At 32.0% G+C, this 26,848-nt stretch overlaps 1 protein-coding gene across 3 annotated transcripts in view; it reads right to left on the bottom strand.

Moving 5' to 3' along the window:
- Window positions 1–26,848, bottom strand: part of LOC100573770 — a 39,353-nt gene that overhangs the window by 1,841 nt on the left and 10,664 nt on the right. For all 3 annotated transcript variants that reach the window (XM_003242907.4, XM_008182516.3, XM_003242908.4), the window contains exons 2-6: window positions 18,041–18,635; window positions 15,940–16,116; window positions 14,378–14,606; window positions 4,996–5,289; window positions 160–557 (exon numbers count right to left, since the gene is read on the bottom strand). In XM_003242907.4, the coding sequence (XP_003242955.1) occupies window positions 161–557; window positions 4,996–5,289; window positions 14,378–14,606; window positions 15,940–16,116; window positions 18,041–18,449 (1,506 nt within the window). In that variant the 5' untranslated portion in view covers window positions 18,450–18,635 and the 3' untranslated portion in view covers window position 160. The remainder of the gene's footprint in view (window positions 1–159; window positions 558–4,995; window positions 5,290–14,377; window positions 14,607–15,939; window positions 16,117–18,040; window positions 18,636–26,848) is intronic.

The raw sequence follows: 26,848 nt of genomic DNA, 5'->3' as shown, positions 1-26,848 counted from the left end.
AAAAGTATCATAAGAGTATCAAGTATAGACCTGATCTACAGCCCCCCCCCCCCAAATTTCAAACACTATTTACGCCATGCCTCCCAGTGTGGAAGTATACTTCGTGATGAGATCAAATATAATACGATGATTAATTATTATTAATAACACACCACTCACTTCAATGTGTCAATACCGACTCTACGCCGGTGATGGTAGAAGATACCGACTTTACGTCGTCTGCGACGGTGGACGATTCCGACTTTACATCGTCTGCAACGGTTGACGATCCTGACTTCACCCCGTCGGAGACTGTGGCCGATTCCGACTTCACCCCATCGGAGACTGTGGACGATTCCGCCAGTTTCTTAGCGTTTCGGGCCTGTACCAGTTTGTTGATCTCGTTGTAAGTAGTCATCATGGGCACCGAATCGTCTGGTGACCTTTGGGACACACATGCCGAGAAAATCATCTCGCAGTCTTTGTTGTCTTGACCGTCTTTGGCGGCTTTCATGTACTTGAAAAATCGCAAAATCTCCGGGTTCTCGGACGATGGTTTGCGCAATTCGTTTAGCTCTCTGGAATACCAAACGGTTATGATTAATATTATTTTTGCTTGACATTTGCAACACTATTCTATACCTAGGTTTTATGAGGTGACAACGATTTTATATTAAAAACAGATAATTATTAATTGTCTTAATAGATTGCACGAAAATAATAATAAATAAATTATAATAAAAACTGAGGATAGTAATGTGTATAATATAATAGTTTATACGTTTTTATTATATTATTAGTATTATTAATATAGGTCCCAGATTCTAGTCAACTTAAATTTATATTTATTATTTTCAAAAAAAAACCAGACATTTTATATTTTGCTTAATCACACTAAAAACTATATTTATTACTTATATATAGTTTAAATATGGTTAATTTATTATATTATTATGTACCTATGTATACAAAATTAAAGTTTTATTAACAGCTCGATTTATCTGAACTAAATCTACATTTACTCTCATTAAAGTTAAAATTGAATTAATTAACTGATTGGCACTATAGATTATAATATTGTCTGTCATGTAAATATGAGAAAAGTATCAATATTTTAGTTTTTTTTGCTTCAATATCAAAATAAAAGCCTATGCATACCTACATTATAATACCCATTTTACTTAACAAGAAAAATATTTTGACACATTATAACGTGATAAAATTATATAGTAAAATATCTGATGTTGCTGTTGCTTATATTTTTTGTACACTATGTTTACTTTATGCACGTGATTACTGGTTATGTACTTAGGTACGTGATTCACGATTTTATGATAGGTGAATAATTTATAGTGTTAATAAAGTTGAAAATTAAATCAATAACATTAAATCGTGTAAAAAAAAAAGTAACAAAAATAATTAGGTACTAAAATTATGTCTGAATTTCAAATACGCTCGTAAACTGATTTCAAATCAGTAGGTACGATTAATTAAAATAAAATTGAAATTTGTGTTTACATTTATTTCACGTACCTACTGTAATCAAATCAGACTCATTGGAGAAAATATACTAATCGTTTCTACAAATTTAAAACATTACTACTGATAGTGATTTTTGGCTTAAGTTACAATTGTCTTATCAAACTTTCACATTTAGCCTCCTTTATCGAAATGACAAAAACGTACGTGGACTGTAATTGGCTTATAAAAACTAGCTTGAGATGATTTTCAAACAGATTTTACTTTAAAAATAAATCATCACATATGAGTCTTTTATATAATATATATATATATATATATATATATAACACATATCATTTATAATTAAACGAACCGGGTACAATATATTTTAGTAGTTTCTAGAGTATGTTTTTATGTAAATATTATTTTTACTTTTTAAGTAGGTAAAGTTATGAATAAATTATTCAATTATAACCAAATAAGTAAGATTGTTTACCTACTAAATAAAAAACTTAATTGTATTAATAGTTTATACTTACTACACGTGTTATGTAAGTGCATTATACAATGGGAAATAAATATATAAACATTCTCGCGGTAATTATAGTGTAACCCAATTTAAATATTATAATAAATTAGCTATTTTTTAATTTTGATTAGTATACTTCAGAATATGTTTTAAGCGCACATTTAATTAACAAAATAAACGCTCTATTTCAATTCAGATTTCTAAATATGACGTGAAACAAAATATGAAAATCCTAAGAAGAATTACTATTTGAATGTAGGTAGATGGGTGTCATGTGAATTCCACTACCTGAATGTGGATTCAATTAGTAAATCATTGTGAAACACTCCAATACTTCTATACACTAGTACGCCAGACACCTATCTGATATTATACATACGCATAGCAGTAAATTTGTTTTATAAGTAAACAAGTATTAAAATATTTAAATAGGTAAATATTAATGCTTAAGCAATTGAATATTTATTATACAAATACGGTTTCTGTTATCTGTATTAAAACTATAGATTATTGAACTAAAAATAAATATTACCTACTTTAATAAATGTACCTTATACAATAATAACATATTTTACAGTTTAGTTTTAATCATTGTGTCTATAATCAAATCAAAATTAAAATTAATAATTTTGGATTATGTTTGAAATTAATATTGCATTGACCAGTCAAAGCAATATATACATCTATATTTTCCCTTATAAAAATATAACAATGTTTCGAAAGTTTTTAAAGGTTTCATTAAATTTCTTTTGAGTACATTATCTACAACTCAGGCATTATATATTATTGTTTCAGTTTCGGGTTAAGCTTTATTTGAGGCCAACATCATTTAAACTAACGTGTACGATGTTGGCTGGTGCGTTTCAAAATCTATCATTACATATAATATAGGTATACAATAAATGATTTTAATATGACTATGTTCACTGTACATATAAATGATCGAAACTCCATTATTGTCCCATAGTGCCAATTAATAATTTTGATTGTATGGGTTAAATTTGTTCAGAGCATAGTATCCGCATTAGTATGTTATGCTAGTATGTTATAGTAATGAAAATAAAATAAAATAATTGATGACTGTGTAGTTAATAATAATACTATCATTATGGACAATAATTAATCGCGGATGCGGTGGTCGCGTGACGTGTCGTGATTTTAAGCGGAATAGAAAACAGAATCGTCGGCGATGACTGTTCTTTAAATATTATACCTACCCGTCCGTTTAGGTAATAATATTATTCTAATAACATGTTTGTCTAACAGCCTAATAAGAAGAAGCTCGTCACGACCTACATATCGTCGCAAGCGCCAACAAAACAATAGGCACGCGATTAAAGCACTTTTATGCTCATCGGCCGAGTGAAAGCATCGCGCGTGTACGTCAATTTGGTAACTTATTAATTATTATAACTTAACGTGTGCATTGTGCTAAATAGAATAATTGCTGTCCGATAACCCTGCGGTGCAGAACGCCAATCAACCGTGGTTCGATAAAACCGCAATTTTATACTATGTTTGTATAATGCGATATGATAATAATAACATTAGTAATAATATAATTTTCTGCGTCAAACGATAAATATAATGTAGAGAAATATATTTGCTAAACAATTTGCAAGCTCGTCTAATTTGGATAATATTATGGTTGAATACGGATTTAATATGATTAAAAGTGGATGAAAAGTAAAATAAACGAATGTTATACGAACGACGAATACTTAGACTACCTATAACTGTTGTCGTTTTAAGATACTAAGTTATAATAACATAATAATAATAATATTCCACTACCGGCGCTGGTGAATTTATAATTTTGGATAGTACTAACCTGCAAACAACTACCCACTGCTGCAGAAAATCATGTGTATTGTATATTATTATTTTGTGTCTAAAAAAAAAAACTAATAACGGCTGTGCGTAGTTGTATACGTTGTACTTAAACGCTGCGGTACAATAGCGATTTGGACACAAATGAAAAAGTAGGTACCTACGCGATTTTTTTTTTTTTGATTTTTTTTAATAATAATACGATTCGTGACTTTGTAATAAAAATATACAGTTTTCGCAAGCGAAAATCGTTATTTTATGTTTGAGTTGGTTTTTTAAAGCCGCCAAAAAAGGAAAAGTAGTTACTGCAAGGAATATTGTTTTGTCTTCCGCAGTGTTCGTGTACCTACCTATATCTCATAAGTCATAATATAATAGTTTCCGACTAAAATATTATTGTGATTATTGAAAATAAAAATGTTGTGTTATCAATACATTTACAATCTCTTACACCGATCTAAATTGGAAGTTAATCGTCCATCTTCAATATGATATAATATAATATATTTTTATAATTGTATAAATTATTAATTTATTATATTATCTCATTTTAAACATAAATTGTTTAATTTAAAACCTCTGTTTTTAAACATTTATGATTTTTACTGGTATTTGACCCATCATATGTCCTTTAATCAATTGACATTAAAAACAAGGATTGTGCATTTGATGAAATTCCATGTTGTTGTTGTTGTTATTTTTTTTTCTATCCAGTTAAAAAAGAAATTATAAATTCTGTTAAAAATATACTCACTATTATACAAGACTTGTTTCTACTTAAAAAGATTTTTTTCTTTAGAACATATAATATAAGTGTATTACTGCATAGTTTTAATTTCAATAACTTCTAATATTTTCGTACAGTCTGCTAATATCGATCGTGATAGCCTACTTAGTTAAATGAAAATATTTTTAATAGTAATAAAAAAACTAACATTATTTTAAAATATTTGTTGTCAATTATTAATTACGGAGCTCTGCAGCAAAATGACACCGATCGTTATATTATATAATATATATATATATCACTCAATCCACAACCCTGCACATAATTAGATTTCGTTACGACAATGTGCCCCCTGTTTTACATAGGTAAGTACCTACCTATAGGTACCTAAACGTGCAACCATACTCGGAATAGATATTGAGTTAATCTACATAAAAATCGGTTTCAAAAAAAAAAGATGCGGACTGACCTGCTGAGCTGCGCCGAGACGAGATTGCTGTACGGCGCGAACTTGGCTGGGTTCTTGTACATCTGGCACACCAACCGTTCCCGGCAAGGTTCTGTCGTGTACCCGAGTTGCTTGTACACTGTGTCGATCCTGGACAACAGTGGACTGTAAAACGGATCGTAATTGGCCAACAGGTGCGAACTGGCAGGTATCGTGTGGAACACCTTAAAGTCCTCGGTCTTGTCCTTGGTGTAATAGTTGCCCGACTGTAGCTTGGTGGCGGATACGCTATTCTGGCCGTATTTCAGCGGATACCTGCAGGCAAACGATGACGAATAATTAATACATTAAATTATTTAATTATATTATATTTAAATAATCGCGACGTGTGTAGGTGCATCGTGCATAAATATGATGTACCTATAAGTATACTGCAGTTTTAATATCGATTGTGATTTAAGGGAGGTTGGAGGGTTGGAGGGTTGGATTTAAGCGGTAACAAACGGATGTGCCGCGCTGTCGTACGAAACACTATAGGGGTAAAACATCATAAGCGTTGATTGGGGTAGTTGGGGGGGGCTTAGCCCCGCCCCAAAAATGTTGAATATTTTTCAAAGCCCCACTTCTTATTTTGTAAAGAAAGATTTTAGCCCCCCGCCCCTAAAATTCAATCAAATCTCCGCCTATGTATTGTTTGGAGTGTAGTCCACAGGTGGTTGCTTTTCGAGAAAAGGGCGAGGTGCAATGTTGGTATAACAATGAGTTGTGTGTATATTTCTTGAAATTCTTGTCCCCCTCCCGATCACTTTCAATTGTACCATGTCACTGAATTGCATTAATCAAACACTAAATATTTATCTAATTTTTTTTTATTATTGGATTATCAATACCATGATAATATTAGCTATAATACGTGGATGTATTATTACGACTATCTACCATCACGTACGGACAACAAAAATAAATACATAAAACGTCAGCTAAGTGTCAACTTGACGTCTATTTTTTACAGTCAGTAACATTATACCTATTATAATACCTATTGGTCCTATAGTTGGTACATTATGTCCCGACCTAGAAATTTTAATTAAAAAGTAGAAACGAGTGCGTTATATCGATAAAAAAATAAACGATTTAAGATAGGATTATATCGTAATAAAGCACCTACCTAATAATATTATTATAGTAAATATTATAAGCATGATTATTTTTTTTTTTTAGTCTTAACGAGCCTAGTCGACGAGAACATTATACATTACGGACCACGTGTCACGTTTATATACGAATGCAATCAATTGATTGGTGAATCAGAAATATTTAAATACCGTCGTAGGTAGAAATTAATATAATGTATATTATGCGTATGGCCTAAAAAAAAAATACTGTTATACGCTGCACCATTTAAACTCGATGACATTTCATAAAAACTCAACGACCGGTCATTGGGCTACAGCAGCATGGAAGTCTTCGTTTATTAGTATAGAACCCACCACAGATGCGGTTTCAAACACGATATTACGACCGTCCGAGATGCAAGAGTGCAGCATACGGTTAATTAATAACAATATATTAGGTATTATATATTATCCTGTTCCGTTTCGATCTGACCGAATGCGCGAATCGTATAAAATTCTTCTGAATCGATTGACGTTTAATGGATGGTGTTTGGAAAATAATAACGACTAACGAGCTCTGCAGTGGAAAATACGACCGTACTGGTATACCAACACAGTGTAGGCTGTACCTATATGCACCAGCTTAGCTATATACCAGAAACCTACGACAATCATAATATTATCAATGATATATTGTGTGTATACACGTCTCATTGTTTTCGGATTTGGGGCGTGCGGTAAACGCGGTTAATACCTATGTAAAATATATTTACTCGAAAAAATAGTCATCTGCGATAAAAAAAAATCAAACGCGTATATATAAAACCACGCGGTGGCTTAGTCACTAAAGCTTACCACGTAGGTATAGGTATATTATTATAAAATACTTATATTGTACTTATATATACACGATTTATCTACAGTATATTATCTGCAGCAATGTAATCCGTTTATAAACGTCCGTATAATCTTCCGACCGATAGATTTTTCAAATTACTCTGCGCCGGATTTTTCGTTAGAAATCGGTAAACAATGTTGTGTGTGCGTGTGTGTAAAAATGTTTTTTTTTCTCTCGAAATTTCATTCTCGCTGAATTTTGTACGTGCCGTTGCAGCAGTGTATAAGAAGAACACTGCGATAACGGAGAAACGACGAGATTCCTTGGCCTGTCCCGACCGATGTTCGCATTATATTATATACTATTTTATTCTATGTTGCGTCCAGTTTCCGATGTCTCTTTCTCGTACCTATACGTATGCGACCGAATAATAATAATAATAATAATAATATGATAAATTAACGATGTTTTGAAACACGGAGTTTCGGTTCAAGTTCGTGACGCGTGCTGCAACGGTTGTACATTGTATATTACAATAGTGTGATATATTGTGTGTGTCTATATATACAACCGCGCGGCGCTTCAATTATTTCATCGGCCTATCAATGCGGTGGTCTATCAATAACAACAATACGAACGGAACAATACGCTACGAAAATAATATATCATAGAGAAACATTATCATTAATATAATAATAATTCGGTGTGTGTATACCTATGTATGTTATCACGGAGTAGTTTATTAATTCGATGGCGCGGACCGTCCAATTGTCAAAATCCGTGCACGAAAACATTGTTTGGACACCGAAATTTAAAAAAACGAACTACCTATATATAACAGTGATCATTATCTTCATCCGGTTCGAAAAACGCATACTTGTTTTGAAAATACAGAGGTGATAGGTGTATATAGTACACAAAGCAGTTTTCTGATGCGGCTTCGTCAACTCGACACTTACTGACAGCACTGCGGCAGTCCTCTAATCATCACAAACGTTCACAAGACACGTAGTTTACCGTCAATAAAAATAAAAATAAATTACAGAAACAAACTTGACTATTTATTTTCATCATTACAATGACATGGTAAATACGGTATTTTACAGCTGCAATTTATGGTGGGATTCGGAATCGAATGAAGACTCTTGAAACACTTCGTATATCAATTCGTGATTCTAAGACATTAATTTATAAACAAATCGTGATGATGGATAATATTATTATGATGCGTTCATTATTATGGAGAATAAATCGATTTGAAAAAATAATTCATATCGGCCCGACCATACGTACATTTCACCAGCCCCCCCCCCCCCCAAATACAATTTTTGAATTTTTTTTTTTACCAAACGTCATCGTTCGACGTTCGTTGTTCGCGAATAAGTCCGATTGCGCTGCTGACTGCCGACAATTGTATGTCAATATCAATTTATAATATTATATTGTTGTTGTCGTTTATATTGTTTATTACGGAATAAATTTCAATTACATTTTAGATAATACACAATATACAGTATGAATATTAAAAACGAAATATTAGAAAGGGAGAATGACATACATTATATCGATGACTTGCCCCCTACTTGTCCCATTCATGTGTACGCATGTGTATATTAGACATTAGTGTAGGTAATCTCACTTTTACGAATGCGCCGCCACACATTGGAAAAATGGCATGTCAGAGACACGTCCGTGTGTGTATATTAATAATTATAATACCTATATAATTATATTATGGTTTGCGATTTCTTCACACATCAGCCATCACGCACGCCATTTATAATATTATGTATTGGGATTTATATAGTTAGGTACGTCTCGATTTATTATGATATACACCGCCGTGTACCTATTTTCATTTTTTTTACTATATTCTAAAAAAATATACCGATGTCAATTATATTATTATATTATATACCTATGACGCTCGTCGTATTGGTTAGATTTTGTTTTTTAAATTGCACAGTGTGGCTATGTAGATCCTTAAGGCATACATATACTATTATACCTCCACGACTAAATAAATACTGTCGCACAACTCAAAATTTGTTAATTTAGATATAATTTTGCATTCGGTTAATATAATTAATTTGATTTTTAAATAAATTTCAATTTATTGAAAATAAGTAATTCAACTTTTAGAATATTGCCAAAAATTAGCTTAATAAAATATCATATTACACCTTTTGGATATCTGCACACATATTTTTAAAAAAAAACGCGATAGTAAATAATTAAATAATGTCGATTTTAATTTTAATCCCCGAGTTAAAAAGTTAAAACCAGTTAATTAGTTATAATATGAGTGTTATTTGAAATCGGCGTGACGCATGTAGTGACATATCCTATACCTTAATAGAAACATATTTTTTATTCGGCGTTTTTGTAGGACGTGTGCGCGGGTGAATCGACTCTTGCGCGTTTGCATAGGAACATATATAAATATAACATAGATACAATTTATATTATATACCTATATGAATAATAATTATAAATCATATGTCTGACACACATTCCATCGCATACAACATCATACCTATCCGATGAGTTTCTCTTTCGGAAACGCGTCCACCGCGTAGGTCGGCGTTGCAGCGTGTTGGCCGAGGCTCGAACATCGAAACGACGAAGCGACCTTGACGGTTCGACTGCAGGTAAGTATTATGTATATATATATATATATATATTATATCGTGATTCGTGGTATGATATCGTCGTCACGGAAGTACGCCGAAAACGATTTAGAGCTTATAAAAATCGTAAAAATGAATAACTATAAGGTATCCATAAAGTCAAATCTAGATGAACGACTACGGAGCATAGTCGTGCTCTTGCTTTCTTGTCTCTTGTGAGCAATTATCGAACATTATGTAGATTTTGTTCCGAATATTTTTATATGGACGAGTTATGTCTATTTCAATTTTGTACGATATAGCGTTGAGTATTAGCTTCGTTTAGCTATAATAGGTCTGTAACTTTTTTTCCCAATATGGTTTAGAGTTACGGACAAAATGTTACATTAAATAGTCGGAAACATATTATATTGATATTTTTATTTTTTATTTTTGATAACATACAGGTTAGGTTAAAATTACATACATTATTATAATGATTTTATTTTGTAACATCAAACACGTAAACGCGGTATAAAAATATGGTAAGCCGTATAAAAACGTTTTTTTAATTCTGGTTTTTGGAAACCAAACATATCCTAACCTGTAACAGGATCTAATGTCGTTACTCGTTTGTATATTGTACGAACGAATCTTGTTCGCTGTAATATTATGAACACTGTCTACCTTATATAAACAAGTTGTTTTTTAGTTAAAAGGGTTTTTTAATGGACTCGTGTCCAAATGGTGGTTAATATATGCGATAAATCATAATATCTAATTTAAATAATCGATTGAACCGAACACAAAATATCATGGACCAAAAAATTCTTATTTTTATTTATACGTAATATAGATACAATTATAATATATATCGCCAATTTGTTAAAGATTCAGCCGATATACGTGAGTACTGCTGCTGAGTGCTGACCATCGTAAAGTACGTAATTTTTTAAAACAATCGATTCAAACGTTACAAAAGTCAGCAAATTTTCTATAGATAATATTGTAATGATATGATACGCTGTCGACATCTTGAAATTCTTTTCTACAGAGGGGTAAAGAAGATTACCGAGAAAACAATTAAGCTGACGGTTTTTAACGAGCTCGGCACAATACCACGGTAACAGCAGTATATAATAATATGATATATGCTTTTTATAATGACGTTTTATTGTCGGAAATCTTCAACTTTTGATTTCGCTCCTTTCGGGCAGCAAAAGACCGTCAGGACGTTTACGCCAACTAGGTTGTCTCTTACAATAATAATAATATTGAGGTTAAAATGACTTCTGCCGACTCTTATTGTGCGTTTTTCTCTTTTCGTTATTATTATTATTACTATTTTGTTGTTGTTGTTATTATTATTATTACGACAAGGAGGAATTCATACACCGGTCACTTTGGTCACGTACAAAACCAAAAACTGGTTCCACACACGCACGCACATACGTCAGCTCATCCGTGAGCTCTCTCTCCTTTGTGTCCTTTTTGGAGAGCGTTGACGACGACTGCTGCCACGGCAATGACGTTCAGTCGGCCGAAATATATTTAATTAATAACAATAATAATAATGACGATTTTCCAGTTCGCGCTCACTCGCGTTATCAATAATGCGCAAACGAAGAAAAAAAAATCACACAAACCGTTGTCCGGACCAGACGAGGTCCTGGAAGCACGTCGACGTGCATTTCGTTATTGTTTTGTTTTTGTGTCCAACCATCGATAGTTTCTACCGTTTTCCATCTTCGGACTCACCATAATAACAATAATAAAGATGAAATTACGTTATTGATTTTTTAAAATGATTTTTGTTTTCGAACCGTTTTTTTTTCGCTTCACCGCGGACACGTCGAATTGTCGCCAACTATCCAAATAAATTGTGTCGTCCGAATGCTACACGTGCGTCAAAATTCAATTCACACCGCAAATATTATTGCAATATTATAATTATTATACTGGGCTGCAGTTTACCAAGCACGTTCACTTCTATCTTCTAATAATTCATTTTTAATTAACAGTTCAAATTGTAACAAGCTACTACCATCAACGTTTGCTTAAAGGTGGTAATAGTATCATGAATCATTTATATGTTGTCATTGCATCATCTCATAAAAAAAATCATGTATGTAATATAATTATTAAAGTAATAGCATATACATTATAATATTTTCAAGTATTCAGATTTTCTTCCACAATATGATACCAATTTAAGAAATTATATGTGTCGATAGGGGTACAGGTTGTCGATAAATCACCATAAATATTATTTTAAGTTCAACTATACTCATGCTTTCATAATATTATTTAGCAGGAAAAAAAATTTCGTACCGAATGCCGATATGCCGATATGATGCACCTACACATAGGTACGTGGTCGTGATGAAGGTACGTAAACATAATATTTTAGAAACTTTAATCGAATTTATTACTCATCAAATATTTACTTTTACTCGTTTGCATTAATTATTTCGCTAGATAGTAATATGACGTATTATCTCAGAAGTAGGTATTTTTTTTTTTTTTTAGAAACCTCGTTTTGTATAATATCGCATATTTTACGTCTTACACTCTCGTACACGTTGATCCGCTTGGATTATTCAAATTTTCGACCACACGACTGCAGTGTTTACGTCCAATAACGACACAATACGATCGATGGTCCAACGACACAATACAACGTTTAGCAAAACACACGACTTGACATATTATTATTCTTCCGTATTTATAAACGGTCGTGCGGTTTTTTAACGAACCGTTAAACGGCGTCGGTGTGTATAATACAATGTACTGTGGTACAAACGCGATCAACGTAATCGTGTCTCGCCTATTACCACCAAATAACACTATAATATATATATTATAATACTATTACATTGTTATATACGTATTATGATCGTAGTGGATTTCGGCTTGAACGACAACCGTTTAGTAGCTAAACCCGTCGATATTTAAGTATGTACCTACCCGAATCAAACGACGGAACTGTCTTGCGACTGTATAGTATAAGTATAAACAACGACTGTTGTCTGTGCGTAACGAAACGTGTAATGACACAAATATTCGTCTACAAGTTATATATTTTATATTATTATATTCTATTAATATAGGAAAAGTACCCCCTAAACTAAATACGAAACGGCGCGTTATCCTGCAGTTTTCCGCCAATGCAAAAAAAATATCATGTCCGAAGTATCACGTCTTGTTGCAATTTAATAAACGATTGCAATATATGAAATACATACACAATATTGTGTTAGATATGTATCCACGACTTGCAGCAGAGGTGTGTAGCGCACGGTGTTTTTGAGAGAAAATAAAATATAATATGTTTTCATCTTCGGTACAATATTAGGTCACCAAAACAACATACTAAAACCGGATTGTTAATACCTAATAATATTATAATATAAGCGCAGTGAGGAGCACCACGCGGGTACACTATAATCAAGTATAGTATTATTATACGTTTATATATTTTTATTCACACACCGAATTACATATATTTTCTTCTTGTATAAATTATTCGTGCTCTTCAAATTTAATTATAAATCGAATTAATCAATTCAGGGATTTATGATTCCGAGCGCGATATAAGTTATTAGACATGGTTTATTATCCATAAAGATCTAACGGAACTTTAAGTAATACTTTAACATTTTACGTTTTACAGTTAAATTTGAAAAATAATAATACTAATGGCCTTCAAATCGCTTAACAAAAACTCTTATTACAATATAAACAATCGATATTATAGTATGTATAACAATAGTAACAATATATAAGCACACAATTCATTGTAATAGACAGTTTGACTAATATTGGTCTTCCCCCCAGGGTTAAACCGAAAGCTTAGAAAGAATTGATGACGCGCCTTGATTATTCGCAGATGACTGCTGCAACTTTTTTCCTATTTCTCCTGCTGCGGGCTATTTTTACGGTCATCGGGTTGGCTTAAATAGATTTTAACAAATGTTATTGTAACAAACGGAAATCGTAATAATATTTCAGAACTGGGCCGCGTGGTACCTAAACGAAAAAATTACTCAACGAATACGTCGTGTGAACCGGATTCGCAAACAATCGCGTCGTGCGTAATTTCAATGTCAAAAAAATCATGATCTTATACGTATATTTAAGTCGAAATAGAATGTTTTCATGCTCATCATCATTTAAACTTCAACGGCTATCCTTTTATGAATTTTTTTTGTATAATAAAATTATTATATCAAACAATTGCAACTAACCCTCGAGATAATAATATAATTCCACACAAAATATATTTGGTATATTATACTATAATTTGTCAAACTGAATAAATATAATATTATGATGATCATATTATTTGAACGTAAAATACGTTTCTCTATAATACGCTCACTGATATAGATTTAGTTCTAAACACAGTCCGATTGCGCACGCTAAGTATGTACATTCATAGAGAACCTAAAATGTACGCCTATATAATATTATATAGATATTTGCGTGAAAGGCTGCTTTTGGATCCGCTATTCCTATGTCCGAAAGAAATTTTGACGTTTTACGAACCATCTTACAAAATCCGTATTTTCAGTCAAAGTGTTATTTACTCTAAAATTGTCTCGATATCGCGATAAATAATGCGGTGAAAACGAGTCTTGCACGCGTGCGTTAAGCCTATTTTAATACGTAGGTACGACAAACATACGATTTCTTTTACTACGATTTAAAACTGTAAATATTTATAGCTGCAGGGCACTATATTAAATAGCAGTATGCATAACAAATGCCATCGGTTTTGCGACTAGATTGACAATGAGGGAAATATTTTGAGATAGAATACAATTATTATGATTAGTTACCTGTTGCTGCTTCCGTAGCTCGCAGTGATCGCATTCACATTGTTATCCGGCGGATACGTCCAAATACTCTGGTAACCCGTTTCCGAACCCGACGTGTCCGCGGCGCCAGCCGCGTCGTAACCCAGACCGACGTTTGGTTGTTGTTGGTCTTTAAATTCAAAGTCACTCAAACCATCCGAACCAGCGCTGTGCCCAAAGTGCGATGAACTCGACGCGAAGTTCGACACGCCTGCAACAAGTTATCGAATCATAATAGCAAGTAGAGGTACTTATTTATAAAGCTTTCAGAGTGTCAGGATTTATTAATCGAAATACAAGTGATTTTATAAACATTATTGTTTTGAAGACTCACAGGTCTCCGAATTATTCTACTTGTATCAATCATACGTAAAATGTACAATGAACATTTTTAAAATTAGTTTTTTTTTAAGTCAAATATCCTATGTTCCTAAGAACACGTACATTTATAAGTTTCTTTTTTAGAAATTAAATTATGTGAGGTAAGAACTAAGGTTACTTTTAATTTTAATTATATTTTATATGACGAATTAAATGGCAATATCAAATTTCTCAAAAACTACTGTTAATAGGTAGATTTATTATATTATAAGGAAAATATAATTGTATATATTATTATATATGTGCATTTTTTCGATTGAGTTTGTTCTTTCACTAACAATATTAAATTTTCTGGATTTATTGACTATTTAATGCCTTTCCAATTATTTAAAGTGCTTTTGCGGCCGTTATAGATACTTCAATGCAACGAAATATAAAATAGAGTATTATTTTTATTTACATGAAATTTATAAAAATTTAAAATATTGTCTTTATAGAAATTGCTTCATAGACACATCAGAAAAATTTAGAAAAAATCTTGAATAATATCAATTATATAGTTTTAAGTAATTATTATTTATTAAAACAAAAAAGTTAGTTGTATTAAAATTGGAACATAAACAGAACCTATAAATTCCTGATAACAAATAAATGTATGTTCATTTATTATTAATTTATTTATATTTACTGAATTTATTCATTTAATAGCCGTTTCAGAAGTATTAACTTCTTATAAGTTATGATAATACAATATATTATATGACTTATATTATGCACGCCACGTAAATAAATAAAAACAAAACGTTCAAACTTGAGAAACTATTAGGTACATAAGACAATTTCTCTTAATCAGTTTCCTTAAAGCGAAGTTGTTCGAGCGAAGAAGGTATAAAAGGCAATTTAGAAGAACATCTTATAAGCGGTCGCAAAGTAAGTAAATGGACACACGGTATAAAGAAAACAGTGAAAAACAAAACTCGTCTGCGACACATACCTATTTATTCTTCGCTATTGCTATAGAAATTTTTATCTCAATAAAAGTGCACTGCATAAATTAATTTACATAAATACAATTTGATTTTGACAGCAAATATTCAATTTAAAAATATTTGAAATAACATTTTTTTTTTTACAAAATATCACCTCACAAAATAATCGAATTAATTTTTTTGTTTTTTATCATAAAAATATTATATTAATTATTATTATAACGACTTGCGTACCTTTTGAAACCACTTTTCCGACACTACCCAACAGTGTCGGTAACAGAGCGGCGAGAGCGACGGATTTGAAGATCTGTACTCCGATGATGATCGGCAGCAATAATTTCTTCAAGCCAAACGCCAAAAAACCCAATCCAAAACCGGTCAAAAACGAATTCTTGCCAAAGTTAAATCTAGCTGTAACGTAAAAATATAATATGAATACATGCAAACCATTGTGTCCGTCTTTTTTTTATATTCGCGAGAATTTATTTACATATACCATTATTAGCAGTATATAAGTACCTACAACCAGTGTTGTTAAAATTCCTTTTATATAGGAATCCGTTCAATTCCTCGTTCCTTTAGTATAAATAGGAATTCGTTCAGTTCCTCGTTCATTTAATGTCAAAAAGAACTCCAATTCCTAGTTCCTATGAAAAAGGAACTCATTCTTTTCCTCGTTCTTCGTGGTTCATCAGTTATTAGTTATTATAAATGTATTAGTTATTATTACTAATCAGAACACAGTAATATGTGAATAAAAAATTGGTAGTTTTGTCTATAATTTTTTTAATAGATTAATAACATGATAAGTAAACAAAAATACAAAATTTTTCTCCCCAAATGTTTTCTTACACTTTTCCGAGAAGAACAAAAGAATTATAATATTTGCGTTCCTATTCCTAAAAATAAGGAATTAATTCACATTCCTATTCCTTTAAAAGGTAATGGAATTTATTCCTTCATTCGTTCCTCTAAAAAGGTATCAATTCCAGGAATCGTTCCTTAACAACATTGCCTACAACAGTGTGCAAATTTCTCAATTGACCACAACTGCTATAGATTATGTTGATAAATTTACAGGTTATATTATGACGTAGGTATATATAATTGTACTGCTAAAACTGTGAAGTAAATAAATATTCAATAAAATCTAAAATCGAATAGTTTGGAACTGGATTGTAATTCATAACGGTAACGTCGTATGATACCTATATATTATATAAGCTAAATTTTACAATTTTAATTATTTTAATTTAATCGTATGTATACATTGTACATAATATCACCCTAAATTTGTAATGTTAAACGGTTCTTTTCACGTTACACCAATCACATCTCATAAAACGCACGAATGCTGTATTTCCACAATTTATACAGACGTCATGCTAATTATTGTAATATTTTTTACTAATGGTAGCCAAAACATGCTCTCTGCAATAATCATTAAATCACTTATTAGCATGATCTAATATATAAAGACTGCACGTCGACCTGTGCCAGAATTATAAAAGTTTGACGGTGAAATTGACTCACAAAATCAGCTGTGAAAAAATAAGCCAGTGCCCTCTACTTACACTACTGTACAGTACACTGTAATCATGATTTAAGATAATACATAGGTAGGTATATCTTAAATCGTGTCTTTATTTAACTTTTTTCTCACGTGGCAGTGCTTGTTGTAGTTTCCAGCAACGTAAAGAACTCAATTTGGTTTAGTCACCTTATCATAACCCGATGCGCGACCTGTATGTTATCTTAAATCCTGCTTATTAGTGATGTATTAATTATACAATTATGTAAAAACTATAAATGACCATCGTGTGGTACTATATTATGATACGTCTATCCATTATGTATTGTGTACAAACGAATTCTCGTCATCAGTGATTTTCAATGTCTTATTAAATTGAAAAAGGCGGAATAAACATAGTAAACTTAATATTTAAGTATACCTATATTATTTACCTTCTACACACACACACACACAATAGTCATCGTATAGGAATTCATAAGAATGTCGTACTAGTTTCGTTCGATAAAAAAAATCGCTAAAAGTGAAATGGGTGGGTCGGTGGGACATATTATATCGTGACATGTTATTCGTCGTGAAACGTATAAATGAGATTAATAAACATTAACATAATATATGAGCCGTTATGCAAAAATCTCGTTATTAAACCTAACATTATCAGATGCATATGAATTATTCCACCATTTATGATTTTCAAATCTGATTTCCAAAACCTACCCCAGCACCGGCCCTAGTATATGAATTTCGAATCCGAAACACGCGATAAATAATAATTATTATGTTTTATTATAATATTATACTCACGCAGATGATGGAATTTTATGAACGCCCTGCCGGTTGTCTGGAACATCTCGGCAAAATCGACGTCCAGAACATGCGTGCCGACGAAACGGGCCAGCCTGTCGATCAGGTATTTCTCGGGATCGCGATCGCGGTCGGCTCGAGAAACGGCCGTGGCGTCGGCGGTATCCTCGGCGGACCGCTTGATCCGGACGCCGGGCACCAGCTGATACGAGTCAGCCGCGTCCAACACCCCGTCCACCGTGTCCATCAGTTGACCGTGGCCGTCGTCCGCCGCCGCCGCCGCCGTCGTCGTCATCGTCATCGTCGTCGGGGCGGTCGCAGCCGCTGACTCGTCGGATCCGGCCACGGCCACGGCGCAGCATAGCGCAACGGCCACCGTCAGAACGGCCGCGCAAGTGTACCGATTCATCGTGTCGCGGAGTATAATATGTTAGTCGATTGCTGTGTCAGTGTCTCCGGTGTTCTTGCTGTCGGACGGACAATCGGCTCAAGTGGTTGGCGGGTCAGGCCGCAGATGTCGTCATGTCGTCGTCGGCGGCGCCGTTTGCTCGATGTCTGTTAGAAGTCAGTGGGTTGATGGACAGCGCTAACGACTCTGTGGACCAAAACACGAGACTTAATATTGTGCCTCTTCCTTAACGACGTCCGTCGTTATAAATAACTTATGATAATATTATTTAAAAAATACACAGGAGCGCGCGGGAATTTGTTCGTATATTTCAAAGATAATATATGGATTCCTTTCGCCAGGATTTGCCGGTTTAAGGCGATAGCGGGTCTTTTGTGCAGGATTGCACTTAAGGACATCTGAAAACAACATCAGATACATTTACACGTGTAATTAAAGCGAACAAAATATTACAGTAGGACTAAAAAAAAAAAATTACACCATTTTTTGGACAATAAAATAATACCCAATAAAATGGTTTTAAAAATCGATACGGATATTCCCTGCTGATCGTCTATCACCTATGAAGTTAAAACGGATTTTTTTTTTATTTTTACGGCATACAATTAATCGACGCGTTGGTTGAAAAACCCGTCGTATACACTATACGCAGTATAAGTACTTTTTACAGCGCAAGTTACGATTGGAATACTAAACGTTTGACATTTGCGACACTCAGCTGTATAATATAGGTATAAGTATATAGCAATATATATAAATCATTACACATTATCATAATAATATATTGGAAAAAGTGAACACTTTTGACACCGCGAACCTATCGAATATGATCATTAATCAAAGCGTCGGCAGTTCGTCCGTCGTGGGTTTTCGAGGCTTCGAAACGTTTTCGGGAATTATACGCCTACACGGAAAGCCAGTCGTGTGGACAAGGTGGTACCTATATACGCCGCGGTGTAGTATAGGACAGTGCCGCTAATTATTAACCTGAGTGACGAGCATATCTCGACGCAATATCAATGTAATAATATTCGTTTAGAAAGAAATCTCGCCCACGTGGGTGTGGAGGCGCGCAAGCGGTGGTTTTCGAAAAATCTCAAGTCCGAAATCGTATGGTTTTTTGCATTATAATAATAATATAACTAAACGACTCGAACTTGAAAATAAAACGATCGCGCGACAAAACTACACATGCCTACATGCATATTATTATACGACGTGTTTCACAGTCGTGTTTCGTATTCGACATGCGTCCGACGGTGCAAGTTACTTTCTCGCCGTCCGGAGTAAGGTCTAGGTCAACGCCGAGACTAGGTCGCGAGACCTTTCACTGGTTTTAATGCATTTGTAATAAACGTAAACCGACGGCCGCGGCGGCGATTATCATCGAGATTCCCGAAACAATAGCGGGGAAGACGAGCACAAATAGAGGATTTCCTCTTTGTTTTTATTTTTAATTGCTACCGGATATCGTCCGGTGTTGATGAACGACGACTTTCGGCACTGCACGTGTATTCTATTATGTCGGTAAACCGTCCCGAAACGTATATGTATATATATTGTATATGTGTGTTTTATACTCGGCATTTCCGGTAAATATTTTCGAGTAAAGCGTTATCGTTTACCAAGTGTGCATACCCGCGCATAAGTTATCGTTGACCGCAGATGTTTTCGATTTTGTTTTAAACCACTATAATGGACGGAAATTACGTCTTCCGTCTTTAAGAAAACGATACAGTCCTCCGTCCACGGTGATGACGATTCTTTCTATATCATTATTATTAGCTCTGGTCATAGCAATTCTAGCTCAAAAATTAGTGTACATTAATTCAAAAATAATAGAACGTTAATGTTGAAATAATATAGTATACCTCAATAGGTCCCTGATCTATAGGTATCGTAATCACTGAATAAATTAGGATTCTTGTTGATAATAATTATTTTTTTCGTATCAACTAAGATGCCAAAACCAAGCACACCATTATAATGAGCGATTTTAAATCAATTTGTATTCTTACAGTGATATAATCGATAGATGAACAGGTAAATTAATTAGTGGAAAACAAAATAGAAACACTCTAAAATAATCATCAAAGCACATCTTAAAAAATAGAAGTATCTTCAACGTTTTTTTCAATAATCCGTCTGTGTAAAAAATACCTAATACTGCAATTATCTAATATCTATACTAGATATAGACATATGTATATTCGATTAACATAATATTTCCATTCTATTACCTATTGGTATTGAAAACGTTTTTTTGTTTTGTTCTTTTTTCGTTCCACGTCTAGCACGTCTTTATCGACGTCTAATGGTAAATAATATATTTATTATAATTATTATTATACAGTCCAAACTAATCTAAAAATAAATTAGGCACATACAATATTGTTATTACACTATATAAAATATATTTATTTTGTTATTGTTTTTGTTTTTATCGGAATGAACATAATTACATCAATTTAATATACGAATTTTCGATTATATTTTTGTAAACTTGTAGATATAAGCATATGTGCGTAAATTACGTAGTTTTTTCATCACAGAACTCATTATAAGTAATTTTTTTATAGAATATTAAATTATAAGACATAAGAATCTTATATCAAAACATATAGGTATACCTCAGTGGCGGTTATAAGGGGGGCGAAAGGTAGACCCCCCCCCATTGGGCTTTATTTATTTAGATTGAAGACGTGGTTGAGATCAACAACTGGTGAAGACCGATTAAATGGGCTAGCACTGCTTCATATCCATAGAGACATTAATGTTAATATAGATAATATTATTACACGCTTTGCTAAGCAAAAAAAAGCATATGCTTTTATTATAATTATATTTTATACCCAAGTCAATACATTTATATCTTTATTGTTTAAACATTAAGTTAAAGTGTGTTAAAAACTTAATATTATTAATATATAAATATTATTATACATTTATATTTTATACCTATAATACCTTGTGTATATTTTATATTATATGTATATACTTTATACTATATATAGTTATATATATAAATGTTATGGGGTGGGGGAGGGTTGGTTTTATTTACGCCCCCCCTTGAACAGCATGTATAACCGCCACTGGTATACCTCCACTTGGACCTCACTATTTACACTGTTATCTTCTCGTCATTATTCCATCTAAAATATTATCGATTAAGTTTAATAATGTTCACCGTAGCCAAAATAAAAATTATGTAAAAAAAATTGTACTCTATAATATAGTTTAACATTTGTTAAACAACATAATAATTACTACTTGGAATCTATATAACAGTGTTAGGTCATTTATTTTGGAGTTATGGACGAGTTTAATGAACTTGAAATTTAAAACATGTTTAAGTTCCATAGTAGGTGCCTATATTATATAGTTTGACATATTTAACATACCCCAAACCTGATCAGACTATTTTAAACTAATTCGTATATTTAGAATTATGGTACTATCGTAAATCATAATATAATAGTATATTACATTATATACTAATGTGTTTGTGATATTTTACAATCTTCGCCTAAATTACCACATATAAATAAAAATCACAAAATGGAATAACTGTTAAGTCAGTGCACTAACTGCAGATAAAACTAGAAATACGCGTTTTTGACAACGCACATGACTAATAATTCAACGGTTGATGACCCTTTTTTCGAGTAATTTCCACCGTTATAAGAATATTATTTGCATGTACAAACATTGACGTCAATACTGCTCTTACACCAGTTAAGTCATTCAACTATATCCACAAGCGAATATGCATTATTATTTAACGAAATTCGCATGAGAAGACCAGTTTGCCGTGATTGGAGTATATACCAATATACCTTCCAATGACACGAAATGGCTGTCAACGTTTGTTTTAATTTTACAGTTTATCAGGTGTACAGTTATGAATATTAAAATATGCATGATTTTTCAACGACTACGAAATTTAATTTATGTTAACATATGCCAACTGTGAGCTGCTATGAATTTTGTTGTGTCGTATTTTAGTCGAAATATTACTGTGTATTTGATTATTTTTATGGTCTAGACCTTTTAGGCTGACGGGACGGATGTCGAATTTAGTAATTTACATTGCCACTTTTAATCTCCAGAGTTCAAAACTCTCTGCTTCCAACGTATCGGGCCATATTTCAAAACACGATAAATCTTTATTCCGTTCATCGATCAATATATTAACTTTACCCCGTTCATTAGAGTCTTAATCACAAATATTATAATGTAATATGCAATTATTGTCAACTACAAACAATGCTTATGAGTTTATGAGTGCAGATTGGAAGTTGGAGTTCTTAGAGTACCTAACAATACGAATCTACCGAAAAAACTGTCGAAAATATTTCCTGTTATTGAAACCTAAAATCTGACATATTTATTGGTATATATTATTATTAAACGTCGGATTTATGTTTTGATTTCCCGTGAATATTATGCACGATCATTTTTTCTTTACAAGAGACTAACGGCATCCGATAACGCGTTCGACAAGTTTTGTGGTATGACTTTTTATTTTACATTTTCCGTTAGTCTTTATTGGCTCTGAATCACATAAACATAAATTAAAAGTACCTCTATAGGCGGTTACGTAATTGGACGACGACACATTTTAATTACTTTTACGGTAAGTACCTACATATTACATAACAATATAATATAATTTCATTAACATAATATATTCGAATGTATATAATATACCCATATTATGTTATCTTAAATTTAAGTGTGCAGTTATAAAATATATTAAACATTTTTATGATCGACAGATGAATCGCAAGAATCCTACTGTACCGGTATAATATAATATTATTATCTCCTGCAATATACGTTATTATAACATTGAACGTAGTACCAATTATTTGCAATAATATAATGTTCACCCGGTCGCGACTTTAACCGTTAAGTAACCACCGCGGTAGTCGTGCAGTTAGATAAACATATTATTTTATATTATAATATTGCCTATAACAGTATCATTGCGTGTTCGTGTTTTTCTGGTTTCGGCCAACGAGTATATTTTATACCATACAACGCGCAGTGATGACCAATGAATCATAACACGAGTATACCAATAGGTACCCGACGTCTGCGGTCTGAACTGTTTGGACGATCATTAAAACTGTCATCGATCTGGTTCTCGCCAACCTCGGTGGGTTTACCTACAAGAAATTCGTTGAGGAAAATCAACCGTCAACCGCACACAAGAAATTGAAATATTATACGTAGACGGATATGTAACTGTTAGGTTACGTAAGGTTAGGTAAATAACTTAAGCAACTTTTCTTAGTGGTGTACAATTAATAATCTAACTATTAACATCAGTAAATTTAGTATAATCTGGTATTCCATAGATCTCGTTCAATTATTGATTTTTCTTTTAATTTTAATTCTGTCCCGCTCACATCAGTTAAAACAATTAATGACCTGGGCGTAATTTTCTCCTCAAATGTATTATTCCATCTGAGCACATTGATTATGTTTATTGTTGTAATAAGGCTTTAAAAGCACTTGGATTCTTATTACCTATTGTATGATAGATATTAATGCCTTAAATACTCATTATTTTTCACTTGTATATTAAATTATAAATTATAATAATTTCAATGTATCTGTTGTTTGGTATGCCCACCAATAACATTTGTTGAACGATTAAACAAAACTCACAATGAATACATAAAGATCTCTACGTTTCGATGTGATAGTGGTTGTACTGTGGTTTTTAAATCGTTTGTAAATAAACAAATTACTGCGCGGGTTAGTTGACTCTCCCGATTTAATATCACGACTACCTTTATCCGTCCCTTCTATTAATTTAAGGCACAGATATATTTTCCACTCAACTAATATTGGATTGCAAGTCTTCTTGATCGATGATGTAGGTGAATATTGTTCACCAGTTTAAAAAAAGTCATAAGAAAAGCCCCCAAACAAGTATAATTACGTCACTGACACTGTAGGTATACTATAATAATATATCATAAGGTAACTATTATGACTCAATAAAATAAAATAATTTATAATTATAAATTATAACTTATAACACAATATCATATTACGTATACATGTGTTCATAGTTCATATTTATATATCCTTTTTTTTTTGTACTCTGTATAAATAAATAAATAATGCGCAAACACCACTCTGGCATGCTTTAGGTATTATAATATTGTAACATAATATAAATAAATACTAAATATCAAACTATATAATTCGGTAAATTGCATGCGATCAGGAAATACGAGGATCGCAGATGGATAAATAATTATAAAATAATAGACGATGAGTATACATATGTACCAGTGTACCACACTACTACAAATTAGTGAGGTAAGTATTGCGATTTGTCTCTTGCGCGGGAATAAATAATCGACTACGATATAACATATCAAGAGGGTTTTGCGATTGTAACTCTCGATTGGTGGCACGTACGCATATATAATGTAATAAGACTGCGCTCATATTGTGTACTTAACGCTGCGGCGAGTTATAACCATTTCGACCATGGTTGTGGTGCACTAATGAATATACGTATTATTTATTCACTTAATAGTATTATGTAAAAAGACTGTCACTCGTCAGTAAAATACTTATTATTTTAATACATTAGGATACATACGTACTCCGTAGAATAAGTATTGGATCACTACGATCAGTGAAGATTCAATTGATTATTATAGTAATAATACCTATATGAAAATTAACGTTAACTAAATAATTGTATAGGTACCTACTATAATATAATATATGCGACACTTATTACTATTATCATCCCACACGTGTATTTACAGTTATTAAAATGATTGTATGTAGAATGTCTCAGGTAGTGTGTTGTGTAATATGTACTAATTTATATTACGGTTATCGAATTTTAAATATTATACAAAATAAAATAAAAATATGTCTACGCATGTGTAACTATGACCTTTCGGAAATCGTACACTCTAACACTATATTAAGTGAACATATATTTCACATTTTACTGGCAATATTTTGTTCTATTCCTATTCTTTGTTAAAGATTTTTACAAACGTAACAAGATCGTAAATACAATAACTAAGTAGGCATTAGTCATTACTCATTGCATTAACGTCGTCGATGCCACTCAAAATCAAAAAACGTGATTCGTAACTTTTTTTAAAGATTTGGAACTATCACTTTAACGGTACAAGGTAAAAAAAAAAAACGATAATTTAGACTTTGAACTTTAGAAATGTGGTGTCCGGGAACATTCTAAAAATATATAGATTATCGCCATTCTTTCGTTTCCTTTTCACAAACTACTAACTAGCATATTATATTATTTACCGTACTGTTATATTATTATTTATTATTATAATGAATGAATTACCTATACTTTTAAATATAAATAATGGTTCCCTTTTTTCTTCATTTAAGCAGTTGATAAAAATCTGATTTTTGAAATGTTTAAACAAACTTAAGTCATAAAGATAAGATTTTCAAAATTTGGCCATTATTTGTACTTACTATTTAAGGAGCGTCTTGTAGAGACACATACTTATATTTTTTAAATTAGAAAAAATTCTACTTTAAATTATTTTGTGAATAATGTTTCTAGCATTTTGACGCATCAGAAATTGTATACTAATAGTTTATGTGTTATTTAAATTTGTGTAATAACTAATAAGGATAATACGTTTGTAAGATATGGGAACTATTTTGATTTGAAAATATAAATATTAGAGATTTATATTTGTCAATCAAGATAAATAATTTTTAAAAACCGAGTATACATACATCGTTCATAATTAGAATTAGGTACATTAAAGTTTTCAAAAAAATTATCCTTTACATTTACAAAGGGGATGGGGTTCTCATTAAAAAAAACAGGAGTTTGTATTTCACTGCAGAACACTCCTTAAGTAGTACGAAAAAAATTAAGTATAGATTTAAGTATAGTTAAAAATTCCAAAAACCAGAATTTAAATAAATTCATTATTAAATAAGAAAAAATAGGGTGAGCATGCTTGGTGAATCATTTTGTATCTAATAAATTACTATTGAAGTACTATAATAAATACTAATATTATAGATTTATATTATTAGATAATTTATAAATTCTTAGATACGCACCGATTTCAAATATGGAAGCAAATAAAAAATATCAATAAAAATTGTACCATCATCCCGGTTAAAAGCTAAATCTTGCCTAACAATATTGATAACAATTCATGTACATATTTCAAACAATTTCATAAACAAAAAATCTATGAATATTTTGAGTTTTTTTAAATGTTTAATGTTTATATTAATCGAAATAAACATTATTAATAGTCTGTATATTACTTTAAGAGAACTCACTAATTTTTCACAATTAAAATTGCATTCGTGCAGTGGCGTAATTTGGTCATTTTTGTGGTGGGGGGGGG

This window comes from Acyrthosiphon pisum, chromosome A2 (assembly GCF_005508785.2).
Source record: "Acyrthosiphon pisum isolate AL4f chromosome A2, pea_aphid_22Mar2018_4r6ur, whole genome shotgun sequence".
Classification (NCBI taxonomy): Eukaryota; Metazoa; Arthropoda; class Insecta; order Hemiptera; family Aphididae; genus Acyrthosiphon; species Acyrthosiphon pisum.
Note: the sequence above shows the minus strand (reverse complement) of the source record. Positions and strands in the feature narration are given on the sequence as shown.